At 41.0% G+C, this 14,999-nt stretch overlaps 1 protein-coding gene across 1 annotated transcript in view; it reads left to right on the forward strand.

Annotated features, from left to right (window-relative positions):
* Positions 1-14,214, forward strand: part of LOC120555771 (talin-2) — a 97,713-nt gene extending 83,499 nt beyond the window's left edge. The window contains exons 39-53 of the mRNA XM_039794822.1: positions 70-251; positions 1,681-1,813; positions 2,422-2,523; positions 2,891-3,061; positions 3,245-3,391; positions 4,982-5,083; positions 5,408-5,527; positions 5,793-5,939; positions 7,239-7,405; positions 8,310-8,493; positions 8,660-8,785; positions 9,987-10,103; positions 12,734-12,919; positions 13,042-13,149; positions 13,953-14,214. Of these exons, the coding sequence (XP_039650756.1) occupies positions 70-251; positions 1,681-1,813; positions 2,422-2,523; positions 2,891-3,061; positions 3,245-3,391; positions 4,982-5,083; positions 5,408-5,527; positions 5,793-5,939; positions 7,239-7,405; positions 8,310-8,493; positions 8,660-8,785; positions 9,987-10,103; positions 12,734-12,919; positions 13,042-13,149; positions 13,953-14,096 (2,136 nt within the window). The 3' untranslated portion in view covers positions 14,097-14,214. The remainder of the gene's footprint in view (positions 1-69; positions 252-1,680; positions 1,814-2,421; positions 2,524-2,890; positions 3,062-3,244; positions 3,392-4,981; positions 5,084-5,407; positions 5,528-5,792; positions 5,940-7,238; positions 7,406-8,309; positions 8,494-8,659; positions 8,786-9,986; positions 10,104-12,733; positions 12,920-13,041; positions 13,150-13,952) is intronic.
* The last annotated feature ends 785 nt before the right edge of the window (positions 14,215-14,999 follow it).

Here is a 14,999-nt window from a genome sequence, read left to right on the forward strand (position 1 = left end):
AACCAGGATATTGTAATAAATGCATACATTTCTACATCCTCACTAAAGGTCACTTTGTTGTTTCTGTAGGGCTTTGCGGCACAGGAGCCCATCCTCCAATCAGCACGCTCCATGCTTGACAGCTCCACCTACTTGCTCAAGACTGCACGCTCATTGGTTATCAATCCCAAAGACCCGCCCACCTGGTCTGTTCTGGCTGGTCACTCTCGCACTGTGTCCGACTCCATCAAGAGTCTCATCACGGCCATCCGGTTAGTGAGCGATAATGTGTTCTGATGTAACAAATAGGAAACTAAAGAAAGGGATGGGTGACAAAATACAGTATCTAAATGGCTAAAACTTTACATGCAAATAAGTGGTTCAACATTGTGAGAAATGTTCTTATATGACATACTTTGTACATATATACAACTCTTGTGTCAGTACGGTGAATATGAAGTTGCTGCCAGCAGCCGGTTAGCTTAGCTTAGCACAAACATCTGCCTACCAGCACCTCCAAAGCGCACTAATTAATACAATATATTTAGTTTGTTTAATCTGTGACAAAAACGTAAAAACAACACGTTTTGGTGTTACGGGTAGCTATGTGACAGACTATTTCACGACCAGGAGCAGCGACTTCCTGGAGTCTTTTTGTTGTTGTGAGGTTGCCAAGAAACCAGCAGAAACTCCAGAAAGTTACAAAAACATCATTTGATCATTTTGGTCTTTACAATGTACTCAGTTTCCCTGCAGTGATGTAGTTATTTTGTGAATACACAAAGGGGATTATGGGAGGTGAAAATTATAATTAAGTTTTGATTCATTCAACTTTTCATACATTGCTCTATAAACGCCTGTGAGACTAATGCAGCGTCATTGCCAATGGATGCCCAAATGCTGTAATGTGGCGTGATAAATTTGTTATTCATATACCTCCACAATTTAAATTTGTAATCTCCTCTTTCACACCTTTTGTACCTGACCTTCATTTTAAGGTTCCTGCTTGGCTCGGAATATCTGCACATTAGCATTCACACGCAGCCAGCTTAGCATCTCAAATTCTGATGCCCTTATCACAGTCTTTCTTTACAGCCTGCAAATTGTGTACTGGGAGTTTGGCCCGGGCCTTTTCATAGAAAAAGCCAAAGAACACAAATTGGAATGGACTTCTGCATCCTACAAAAGCCAACCTCATTACTTTGTTAGTCTCATTACACGCATAGGTGAGGTTTTATTTTAGTTTTACTTTTATTGTGCCGCCATGCATGGAAATGGGTGTATAACTAGACTTATTTTGCCCATGTGGCCGCTGATCCAGACCACTCAGAGGCCTCAAAGCTAATTTGGCTGCCCAGTTTGATCTGCCTGTGTAGTGATGAGACCCTACAGGGCATATTACAGCTGTGTGACCTGAGCAGCAATGAGATGAGGGAGCCAGTAGAGAAGATGTTAAAGAGACATCCTGGAACCTGTCTGTTTTAATAAGTGTTGGTTATGTTAACGGTTATGTTAACATTTGCACTTCTTTTCTCTCTTCCTGTCTTCCAATATGTCTTTTTCCTTTCTTTGTCACCCTCTCTGTCCTATTCCCCCCTCCCCCCCCCTTTATATCATCCTTCAACTTCCTTCTCAATTCTTTTTCCAATCATTTTAATGCTTTCTGTTTCTCTTCTTTTCCTGTTCCTGTTTTATTCTAAGGGACAAGGCCCCAGGCCAGCGGGAGTGCGACTCATCAATTGATAACATCAACAAATGTATCCGGGACCTTGAGCAGGCCTCTCTGGCAGCAGTCAGCCAGAACTTAGCCAGCAGGGACGATATCTCACTGGAGGTAAGCAACCATCAGGAAATAACATTTTTTTCACAGTCTAACTACCGGTATCTTTCTCTGTTTGCATTTGTCTCCCATTTGTTAGTCCTTGTCTGGTTGTTTATCTCTATCGCTCACTTTTGTTTTTACTTTTCCCCTTAGTTTTACAGTCAGATTGTTGCTTTTTTCTTTTTCTTTTTTTTTGTGTTGTATTTAGTGTCTCTCTGTTAAATTATGGATCTAGTATTGGTGGTTTTAATTAGGTTTCTGTCCATTCCAAGTCTCATTAGTCAGAAATCAGGGATTTAATGTCATTTAAAAAAATGTTCTGCAGTGCAAACCCGTATTTTTATTGATCCCTGTAGTAGCCAACCTGCAGTACAGTGTGCATCCCCCTGGATCTGTATGCCCCTATACCTGAGATTGGTATATTTCAATGCAGAACTGGGCACAGACCAGTTTTGTTGCATTATAAAGAGTTTAAATTTGCATATTCGAAGTGGCTGGAGGCAAATATTTCCCTGTTTAGTTTCCTACCTATTGCTTTTTAGCAGCTGACTAATTTGACTGTACCTCTGTCTCACATAAAAAGCAAGACAAAAACTAATTTCTTTTTTTCTTCTCTTCAGGCGCTACAAGAGCAGCTGACGTCTACTGTGCAGGAAATTGGGCACTTAATTGACCCCGTTTCCACCGCTGCCAGAGGCGAAGCTTCCCAACTAGGACATAAGGTATATAGGGCAGGGAGTTAATTACTTTACTTAAATACCGTAGCTGTGGAGCAACACATTAATACTTTTTTAATGGGTAGCAGTACTACACATTTCCATGTGTTAGGAGTGGTATGTCTAGACAAAATTAGTATTCAATATCTTACCATAGTATAATTTATTTCATTTAGTTTTGCTTTACTGTTTCATAGGCAATGCACTTTCTTCAGCCAGTACATATCTCTAAATGTTCTCTTCTCTCTTTAAATGACCATTGATGGTGTTCATTGACTGTAACTCTTCTTGTCCATTTGAAAATTTAGCATTTGCTGAGAGATTGAGGAATTCTCACAGAACTCGTTAAAAATCTTTCGCCCCTTTGCCTCAGGTGACCCAGTTGGCCCGTTACTTTGAACCGCTGATCAAGGCCTCTGTGGGTGTAACATCCAAGCTGAGGGATCACCAGCAACAGATGACTTTCATGGACCAAACTAAGACCCTGGCTGAGTCTGCCCTGCAGATGCTATACGCTGCCAAGGAGGGTGGAGGAAACCCAAAGGTATAACCATTTTGCTCTTTCTTATATGTTGCTGCTTCACCCCTGGAGGGATTATCTGGACACTGTTATTTAATCAGAATCAGGTTTATTGCCAAGTTGTTTTTTAACAGAGTACGTGTTTTGGTGCGTAACAATAATCCTTTATATACAAGTGCCCTTATGTCTTGGTGTCACACTTCACAGGCATCCCATACCCATGATGCCATAGCAGAGGCAGACCAGCTCATGAAGGAAGCGGTTGATGATATCATGCTGACACTGAATGAGGCTGCGAGTGAAGTGGGAATGGTGGGAGGAATGGTGGAGTCCATCGCAGAGGCCATGGCCAAGGTAAGTGTTGCCGGGCACGGTGTGTCTCGCAGGGTGTTTGATGCTTGGGTTCAGTGTACGCACCGGAACGTGGCTATTAGCTTTACGTTTGGCTGGATACCAAGATTGTGATTGGTCAAATTACTTCACACTGTCCAGTTCTTTAATAAGACTTCAGAGCTACTACATACAGTCATCTCCTCCATCCACTCGTCCACTGGCAATAGACTTAGCAGAAAAGCCCAGACATCCTCTGGTTTTCCTTTTCCACTTTATGCTGCACCGCTTACCGAAATTTAAGTGAGGACAACATTTTTGTTTTCTGCGACTCCACATCACATTACCATTTTGACATGATCTAAATGAGTTGGCAAAATTGCATAGAGGTATATATCTTGTTTTGGCAAGGGCCACAATTGAAAGAGCCAAAATACTGTTGAGAAAACAAGGCAAATATATTGGTTAAAAAGTTAGTGACTACATAAAATATAGAGTACACAGAACTGGCAGGAAAGCAACCAACATTTTCTAATTTAGTTTTTATTTTTTTTACTCATGATTTCCTGTTCCTGTGTTCCTTGATTACAGTGTCTCCTAGGCACCATAACAAGTCACTGATTAGCATATTGATACAAATGACACCATTTAAGCAGAGGGAAATTGACTCAGTCTTAGGCCTTTAGACCATCTTTCCAATTAACAGTCAAAAACTATTGGCAAACACGTAAATTGTGAAGCAAGAAAACAACATTTTATCTCCAGTACAGACAGAATAGCATCAGCTAATTACATCCCTTCTCGTCTCTCTGAGTGAGACTTATCGCAGGAGTAGAAAAAGTGGCTCAGGTGTGGGGGTCACCAGAGGGAACAGCATCACCTTGTGTGGCACGTCATGAATAATTAATGAAAGTGGTCACTTTTGGATCGGCATGATGAGGGTGTGTTTTGTCTGCGTGTCACTCAACGTGTGCATGTCACATGTTGATTAAAAGAAGATAATCCTATTAGATAAACCATCAACATAATGGCCACTCTGCAGAGGTGATTTAACCTCAGATTCTAAGGTGCTATCTCACTCAGGACATTAAGCATACATCATGTACTTGGGATATTGTGGATTAATTTCGACACCAGCATGCTTTCCCCGCATGGTGTCATCTGTATCGTCTCCTCAGCTTCGCTGTGATGCTGAGCGCTGTCTAATTTAGCAGAAATGCTAGAAACATAATGTATGCACTGCAAGCTGGTGATCATACGTTTTTGTGGCTGATGCTATTTTAAAGCTGTAATTACAGAGTGGATTTGGTTGATAACTCAATCAATGAGTGTTTATCATTCATTCAGAGTGTTTATTTGAATGTCCAATTGTATTAATGTTGGTTTGCAGATGAACTGATGCCTGCGCACCTGCCAGAATTATTATAATTAAAGGGTAGATTAGGGTGAACAACCCACAGCAATTTAAGAGCTGATTGATTGATTGTCTTCATGTTTGAAGATGTTTGTACCTTTTGTGAAGGACAAACCAATCACGCCTAAAATTTAAATTGCAGTACTGTGTGTCTGTGTGTGTGTGTGTGTGTGTCTGTGTGTGTGTCTGTGTGTCCTTAGCTGGATGAAGGTACACCGCCTCAACCTGAGGGCTCATTTGTAGATTACCAGACCAGTATGGTGAAACACTCTAAGGCTATTGCTGTCACTGCTCAGGAAATGGTAAGTCTTCAAAATAATTGCTTACATTGTTCAACTGTTTTGAAAATATAACCGTGACTCTGGAATACATTTTCGTTGATTAGATGGAAAAAAAAAAAACTTTAATATGAAATGTTTTCAGTATCAAAATAAAACCAGCCTCAGTATTTTCATTACCACCTGCTTTGTGTCATATAACACGTTTAGCGCTTTATAATAAAGCACATTATTATTGTACAGGCAGCCCCTTTGTGTATAGTTTATTAACAAGGAGCCCAGAGGGGCATTGGAGTAAATGTTTGTGTTTTAGTTTGGGCTGACAGTCGGTGTGTGTTTATCACCCAGATGACCAAATCAGTGACATGTCCAGACGAGCTGGGAGGCCTGGCCTCTCAGGTCACTGTGGACTACAGCCAGCTGGCCGTTCAGGGACGACTGGCTGCTTACACAGCTGAGCCAGAAGAGGTGAGGATGGCCTGAGTGTCACCCAATGACTGGGCTCGGCTACATCATTGAAACATATAGCTGCATGTGTATAAAAAAAATGGGATTTGAACAATTAGCACACAGGAGAAATGTCATGATGGAGCTGAGACACATTTTCTCTTTAACCATTTACAGTACCGATTTAATTGTGATCTAAATTGTCTCTCACAAACTGGAGTCCCTTTTTCTGCACAAGGATAATAGCTCATTAAATTTGTACTGTACCGTGTTCTCTTTTTTCCAGATCGGTTTCCAGATTAAGACCCGAGTGCAGGAGCTCGGACATGGCTGCATCTTCCTGGTCCAGAAGGCTGGAGCTCTGCAGATCACTCCCTCTGATGGCTTCACCAAACGAGAGCTCATTGAATGTGCCCGTGCAGTCACAGAGAAGGTACAGTATTCTCTTATCATTAATCTGGGTTCGAATTTTGTTATCTTTTATTTCTAAGAAATACAGTATATTGTTCTGTCAATTATTGTCTGATTAATTATTTATATCCTATATTGATTATCTAAGTTGCTGCTTACATTAACCAAATATATTACTTGTCTATCCTTTCTAAAGTATACTAAAACAAAATCCCTCAGGGCTGGAGGTTTTCCTGCTCGGTCTCGTATGAACCACTCCAAACTAACTCTGTACAATGTTGTTCTTTACTGGAATAGTAAAGCATTATTTTCTAGCTGTGTAGTTTACACCAAGTGATTCTGCTGTCGTGGAATCAACAATTTAAGAGGGTTAGTGCTATAATTCATTTTATCACATGCCTCCTGAATTAATACATTTTGGACGAAACCATTTGCTATGGCATGCTTTAGCTTCAAAGACTGGCTGTTTGTTTCATTGTCCTTGGCAAAATGCATTACTCTGCAGACTGTAAATAATTCATGCTTAAGTATTGCACCAATCATATTCAAGCAGTCCAGCAACATCGCACCGATGTAGCCTGTGAATGCAAACAAATTCTTTCAGAGATTTTAGCATTGGGGAATCCCCACAATTTTGCTGTATAGATTGTAAATTATGACTTTTTAAAATTGATTTTGCTTAACCTCTTCATGACAAGAAGAGAACAAGGTTGTCTATGTAACATGTCATGCTTGCTCGGTTTTGATCTCCTAACCAAACTTCAAGTGTCAAGTCATTTTGTTTAGTAGCAAGAGTCCGGAAAACATCAGTTAATCATTTTCTCCTGCCACTCCGGCATCTGGGAGGAAAGGAAATGGAGTCGAAACCAGTTTGACACATACTCATTTCACTGAGTGAGTGATGTTGTGCATTGCTCTGCGCCGACATGGTGTTTTGCTATCACAGCAAAAATTTGAATCCTCTTGCGACTAGTGTTTTGGGGTTCTCAGTTGAATGCATTATTTGTCACGTTCCAAGGAGATGCATTTCACAAACAATGCAAAAGGGAAGTGTTTGTCAGAATCCATAGCAGTGTGTTGTTGTTTTTTCTGCTCTGTTTTGACCAGTAAAGGTGTGTTCAAGTCCACTCCAACTGACCAAAATGTAGTAATGCTACTTTACAGTAAGAAACGAATTAAAAAAAATAATAATAAATTGGTTGCATACAAAATAGGTAAAATAAACTAATCCAGCTGCTTTTCAAACAGTTAGGGTATATAACATGCACTTCCTGCCTTAGGTCCTGTATGATCATAGGATGTGATGTCTGTGTGTCCTCAGGTGTCCTTGGTGCTCTCGGCCCTCCAGGCAGGCAACAAGGGCACTCAGGCCTGCATCACAGCAGCCAGCGCAGTGTCTGGCATTATCGCCGATCTGGACACCACCATCATGTTTGCCTCCGCCGGCACACTCAATGCAGAGAATGACGAGTCCTTCGCTGACCACAGGTTAGAGCTGGAAATGTGACAGATTGTGTCTGCATGCAAATACAACTGTGCGAGACAATCACTAAGTCTACAAGACATGACTGGAGTCTAGGAATTGCCCTCTGGGTTATCTTTCATCTGAAACTGACAGAATGACATATTAGCTGGTGAACAGGGTGCAGGAAGTCTCCGGAGTTAGAAACTACAAATAACCCTCAGGGTTTAAAAGATAGAGGAAGTGTCACATCTTTACTCCTCTTGTTCTTAGACAAAAGACTCCACTTGGAGGCAGGATTCCAGAGGTGCTATTTAAAAAAAATAAAAAAAATAAAAAGTATGAAATAATTCTGGTTATTTTCTATGAAATCCCACATTGTTGTGCAAATGTTTAGTAAAAGTGTCCATAATCTGACTGACTTGTGATAAACTTTGTTGGCCTAATTATTTTTAAGTGAATATAGTTCAAAGAGATATATATCTAATGATCCAAGGCAAGACTTGGCACATTACATGCCGCTATGACCAGAAATTATTAATCTAGATCCTTACAGATAATTGTTTGTGAAATTGTACTGTACCCCACTTAAGAATCATGAAAGCAGAAATGAAGAGAAGCCCTGCTGGGGCAGGATGAAAGAGAATGGAATAACTTAAAATGATGTCACGCAGCTCGCTTAAGAATCAAGAAGAAACTTTGCAGCAGCTTCCTGCAGTTTCTCTTGTCAATTTTAGAGTAATAACAGACTTGACTCGTGACATGATCCTACCTATCCTCAATGTCTTTGATATGATGACTGTGATTTACACACATTTACATCATTATTTCTGCTGTAGTAAGATGCCTAGATCAGGGCTTCAGTCATTGAAAGGATATCCAACACTTTTGTCTTCCTTCTTTTTCTGCCTCCAACATCTTCTCTCTCAGGGAAAACATTTTGAAGACTGCCAAAGCTCTGGTGGAGGACACAAAGATGCTGGTGTCCGGTGCGGCTTCCGGTCAGGACAGGTTGGCTCAGGCTGCCCAGTCTTCTGCCAAAACCATTACCCAGCTCACAGATGTGGTCAAACTGGGAGCTGCCAGTATTGGATCTGATGACCCCGAGACACAGGTTAGCCAGTCTTGTTTGTCTTCCCTCAGCTTTCGGTTTGTCCTTTATTCACTGTGTTATCCGAGATATGGAAGAATGAACCATGAATGGCAATAACCTTTTGTTTTGTCTCTTTCCCAGGCTGAGTTGTAACAAATTGGTGTCTATCTGTGTGTCATTTCTCTAGGTGGTTCTGATAAATGCTATCAAAGATGTGGCCAAGGCGCTGGCTGAGCTCATTAGTGCCACCAAGTGTGCCGCTGGCAAGGCAGCAGACGATCCGTCTATGTACCAGCTGAAGAGCGCTGCCAAGGTGAGGGGATCAGGGAGTCTGCAGGTCCTAAAACTATGGCATTTGACTTGAAGGCCTCCAGAGGTTATATATACAGTTAAACATGGTGTCTGTGTCTTGAAATATTAAATTAGCATAATCAAATCAGTTGTGCTAAATGGTTTTTTAATTGCGCTTATTTTCTCTGTTTTCTCCAGTGAGTATAATGGTCTTATTTTCCCTTGCACCTGATATGAAAAAAGGTCTATTACAGAATCTCACATTCTGTATGTATGCATAGCAGGCATCCCCCTCTTGCTCAGACAGGGCCATTAATCAGCTACAGCACCCGTCCTCTTATTATGAAACCTGTTCACATGAGTTAAACTAAAGACTGTGTCTCAGCAATACAAATGGCCAGGAAATTGCAAATTTGGATAGCAGGAAACTGGGATATTTGTGTCAAGGATAAATCATCTGAATCCTTGGATTCAACACATATGCAGTGTAAATTTTCAAAGCCACGTAATCCACCGCTGACACTGCTGGTTGCTCATTATCACCTCAAGCTGTGAAGTTTGGAGGGAAGAAAACTCTGTTTTCACAGCTCAGTGTGTCATGGAGTCTTTAACAACATGCCTCGCAGGCAATTTGAAGGACCTGAGGTGAAAAAAAATCTTGTAAACCATTTGTAAGAGTTTAGCTTCAAGTCTTGAGAGCAATGAGGTTTCCTGCATGGGTGCTGTGCGCCCCCTAACTGTGTGTTTGATGTAGTACACCCTCGTAGTCCTGTGCAATGCTTGACCAATTGAAGAAAACACATACATACATACAAAAAAGTTTGCTAAATATGCTTGCAATGTAAGACATTCTAGGTGGAGCCACTGTGAGATATGTAAAGTGTTAGCTGTCCTATTGTTGCAATGTAAACCATCACTGGATGTGGCGATATGTAGGTATAAGTGGTTTTTGCCTCTGTCTTTGTTTGTATTTGTCATATTCTTTCTCTCTCCTCAATATCACAGATATAAACTAATAATATTTTTCCTCATTGAATCAAAATGGATTGAACTATTCTTTCCGGGTCATCTACTCTAATGTACATAATTTGCTTGCATTGGTCATCATGATACATAAACCTGCTCTAGTGCTCCATCCTCATTGCTGTGAAATGTTGATGTGAATGAACGATTTAATCAGTTTTCACTTTTTGTGTTCTTTTGTCTGTGTGTGATATTTGTAGGTGATGGTTACCAACGTGACTTCCCTGCTGAAGACGGTCAAGGCTGTAGAGGACGAGGCCACTCGGGGCACCAGAGCACTGGAGGCCACCATCGAGTGTATCAAACAGGAATTGGCGGTGAGGACGGGTGTAGGGCATGTGAAAGGAAGGATATTGGACAACAGTATAGAGCTGGGTGATATTTATTTTTACTTTTTAATGAACCCCAGTGGGGAAATTACAATTTTTTTCACTCTGTTATTAGAACACACTACACCTACTACAGGCCTGGAATACACACACATGCTCAGGTCCTATACATGCACAAATGGAGAGATGTCAGAGTGAGGGGGCTCCGGCTGCTGGACAGGCCCCCCTGAGCAGTTGGTGGGGTTTGGTGCCTTGCTCAAAGTACCTTGGCAGTACCCAGGAGGTGAACTGGCACCTCTCCTGCTATCAGTCCACACTCCGTACGGGGACTTGAACCAGTAACCCTCTTGTTCCCAACCCAACTCCCTACGGACTGAGCTACTGGCACCCCGAAAATGAAAAAAAAATCAAATATCATGATATTTTTGACCAAATACATCGATGTCGATATTGTATGGTTGACTACTGGTGCTTTCACAAAATATTTACACAGTGATGAGTGTTTTGATAAATAATCACCAATAATGTAGATACAATGACTAAGTGGGTAAAGGCAAATGATAAAACAGCTAGTAAGCCTGGTAAGTTCAGAAAATTACATCACTTACATACAGTGCCTTGCGAAAGTATTCGGCCCCCTTGAACTTTTCGACCTTTTGCCACATTTCAGGCCTCAAACATAAAGATATAAAACTGTAATTTTTTGTGAAGAATCAACAACAAGTGGGACACAATCATGAAGTGGAACGAAATTTATTGGATATTTCAAACCTTTTAAACAAATAAAAAACTGAAATATTGGGTGCAAAATTATTCAGCCCCCTTAAGTTAATACTTTGTAGCGCCACCTTTTGCTGCGATTACAGCTGTAAGTCGCTTGGGGTATGTCTCTATCAGTTTTGCACATCGAGAGACTGACATTTTTGCCCATTCCTCCTTGCAAAACAGCTCGAGCTCAGTGAGGTTGGATGGAGAGCGTTTGTGAACAGCAGTTTTCAGTTCTTTCCACAGATTCTCGATTGGATTCAGGTCTGGACTTTGACTTGGCCATTCTAACACCTGGATATGTTTATTTGTGAACCATTCCATTGTAGATTTTGCTTTATGTTTTGGATCATTGTCTTGTTGGAAGACAAATCTCCGTCCCAGTCTCAGGTCTTTTGCAGACTCCATCAGGTTTTCTTCCAGAATGGTCCTGTATTTGGCTCCATCCATCTTCCCATCAATTTTAACCATCTTCCCTGTCCCTGCTGAAGAAAAGCAAGCCCAAACCATGATGCTGCCACCACCATGTTTGACAGTGGGGATGGTGTGTTCAGAGGTGATGAGCTGTGTGGCTTTTACGCCAAACATAACGTTTTGCATTGTTGCCAAAAAGTTTGATTTTGGTTTCATCTGACCACAGCACCTTCTTCCCACATGTTTGGTGTGTCTCCCAGGTGGCTTTGTCGCAAACTTTAAACAACACCTTTTTATGGATATCTTTAAGAAATGGCTTTCTTCTTGCCACTCTTCCATGAAGGCCAGATTTGTGCAGTATCCGACTGATTGTTGTCCTATGGACAGAGTCTCCCACCTCAGCTGTAGATCTCTGCAGTTCATCCAGAGTGATCATGGGCCTCTTGGCTGCATCTCTGATCAGTCTTCTCATTGTATGAGCTCGAAAGTTTAGAGGGACGGCCGGGTCTTCGTAGATTTGTAGTGGTCTGATACTCCTTCCATTTCAATATTATCGCTTGCACAGTGCTCCTTGGGATGTTTAAAGCTTGGGAAATATTTTTGTATCCAAATCCGGCTTTAAACTTCTCCACAACAGTATCTCGGACCTGCCTGGTGTGTTCCTTGTTCTTCATGATGTCTCTACGCTGCTTTACGGACCTCTGAGACTATCACAGAGCAGGTGCATTTATACGGAGACTTGATTACACACAGCTGGATTCTATTTATCATCATTAGTCATTTAGGTCAACATTGGATCATTCAGAGATCCTCACTGAACTTCTGGAGAGAGTTTGCTGCACTGAAAGTAAAGGGGCTGAATAATTTTGCACGCCCACTTTTTCAGTTTTTTATTTGTTAAAAAAGTTTGAAATAGCCAATGAATTTCGTTCCACTTCATAATTGGGACCCACTTGTTGTTGATTCTTCACAAAAAATTACAGTTTTATATCTTTATGTTTGAGGCCTGAAATGTGGCAAAAGGTCGAAACGTTCAAGGGGGCCGAATACTTTCGCAAGGCACTGTACTGTAATGCAGCCTTTAAAACCAGGAATCTCATATCAGTCTCATATCACGTTATCACGATATCCAAAATTTAAGACAATCTGGCCTCATATATCGATGTCGATATAATATCTATATTTTACCCAGCCCTACAACGGTATCACCCATATGACCAATATTATGACTGATTGATGCTGAATGATGTCTTTGATGATTTAAGAATAATATGTCCTTTTAAATTAAACTAATCATGAATAAGTCAAGGGGCTGACTCTGCAAACTCTAATAAGTTTTGTTGTACTGGAGATCCGTTTTTATTTATTTTTTTACCAATCTCCCAATCAATTTTGTGCACTACCTGTCAGATGACACCCACCCACTTTGTCATTCCCAGGTGTTTCAATCCAGGGATGCTCCCAACAAGACGACCACGCCCGAGGAGTTCATTCGCATGACTAAGGGCATCACCATGGCAACTGCTAAAGCAGTGGCTGCGGGGAACTCAGCCCGGCAAGAGGACATCATCCATACAGCCAACCTCAGTCGCAAGGCTATTTCAGACATGCTCACCACCTGCAAGGTTCTTTTTTCCCCTTATAGAAGAATTCATACATGTCTTATTATATACTTTTTATATATATTTACTCATTAAAGGCAAGTTTATCATTCCTGTTGAATCTAGAGAATATATGTTTCTTTCAGCAAGCGGCCTATCATCCAGAAGTTAGTGAGGAGGTGAAGAACAGAGCGCTGATGTTCGGATCAGAGTGTACAACTGGATACATCGATCTACTGGAACAAGTTCTATTGGTAGGTTGAACAGTGTGTCAGTAAGTATCTTCAGAGAGAGATACATTCTTTTATTAGCATTTACTAGTAAGACAGTATACTCACTTAATGCTGAAATGCATCTTATCTCCCCCCCCCTTTCATTTTTCTCTCCCTTATTTTCCAATATAGAAAAGATTTGACAGTATACATTGTATGGAAGTTATCGGATCAATTGTTTATTTTGTATCTGATTTTTCCAACACGTCTTTGAAACTATAAGATGCTCACAGTGAAATATTCAAACCCAAGATGTCATCATTTTAGGAGTGCACAGTTCCCTAAACTGAAAACATTGTAGATTTCGCTCATGAATCTTAATATGCATTTATCTGATGCTAATCTGACATATTTGATATATTCAGAAATTGTGGGACATTTTTTGTGGTTTGATGCAATGATGCTTGGCCACACAGATTTTGTAAGGTTGGCGTTAATAAAAATACAATATAATTTAGTTTAGGTGTGGCCCCCCCTTTTTTAAACAGAATAGTCTGTTCTTTTTTTTTTAAAGATTTTTTGTGGCATTTTTAGGGCCTTTATTAGATAGGACCGCTTGGACATGAAAGGGGAGAGAGTGGGGGAATGACCTGCAGCACAGGGCTGCAGGTCATAACCGAACCCGCGGCCGCCGCGGCGAGGACCAAGCCTCTGTACATGGGCGGGTATACCGGGTGAGCCACCCAGGCGACCGAATAGTCTGTTCTTAATGTGTGTGTGTGTGTGTGTGTGTGTGTGTGTGTGTGTGTGTGTGTGTGTGTGTGTGTGTGTGTGTGTGTGTGTAGGTCCTGCAGAAGCCCACTGCAGATCAGAAGCAACATCTGGCGGCTCGCTCCAAACGTGTGGCAGGAGCTGTCACAGAGCTCATCCAGACCGCTGAGGCCATGAAAGGTAAGAGCTCATACACACTCACATACTTCTCACGCTGACTCCTTTTACGGTGTCATATGTGATAAACTCAAATAATCTAACAATAACTTTTATTTCTTTACTAATGAAGCTTCCAACAAAATCTGGCATTGTTTATAATCCCCCAGTAGGAGGCTACTGCATTTCCCAAATAACAAATTCCTTTTATATTTTTTTCTTCCTAATTTCCCAAATAACAACAAAACATTCCTTTAAAATAATATAATATAAAAGTTTCCCTGTCCTCTTTCTGCCCCGCTACAGATGGAGTAGAGATTAGTATTGTTTTTTTTGTATTGTGACTTATTTCACCAGTTGTGAGCTGTTGCCCTTTTGCTTTGTACTGGCTTTTTCCATCGGCTGTGTCCAGCCTCCATTCCTCCTTCTCCTGCCCTCTCTTCCTTATTATACTTATAACCTGCCTTCCTTCCCCTTCATTCTGGCCTCCATCCTATTTCCATTTTTTCCACCCCCCTTTCTTTCTCCATCTCTCCTTCTCCTTTCCCTCCATCTTTCCTCTCCTCCATTCCCTTCCACCCCTCCCTCTTCCTCCCCTCCTCTATATATATATATGCTCTGCGCTCTCTCTCTCTCTCTCTCTCTCTCTCTTATTTCCTCTCTCTCTCTCTCTCTCTCTCTCTCTATATATATATATTTCTTTCTCTCTCTCTCTCCTCTCTCTCTATATATATATTCTCTCTCTTTCTCTTTCTCTATATATCCTCTCTCTCTCTCTCTTTTTTCTCTCTCTATATATATATATATATATATATCTTTCTCTCTATATATATATACTTATATATACCCTCTCTCTCTCTATCTCTTTTTCCCTATATATATCTGTCTCTCTCTATATATGCCTCTCTCTCTCTCTCTCTCTCTCTCTCTCTCTCTCTCTCTCTCTCTTTCCTCTCTCTCTCTTC

The sequence above is a fragment of the Perca fluviatilis genome, chromosome 3 (assembly GCF_010015445.1).
Source record: "Perca fluviatilis chromosome 3, GENO_Pfluv_1.0, whole genome shotgun sequence".
NCBI lineage: Eukaryota > Metazoa > Chordata > Actinopteri > Perciformes > Percidae > Perca > Perca fluviatilis.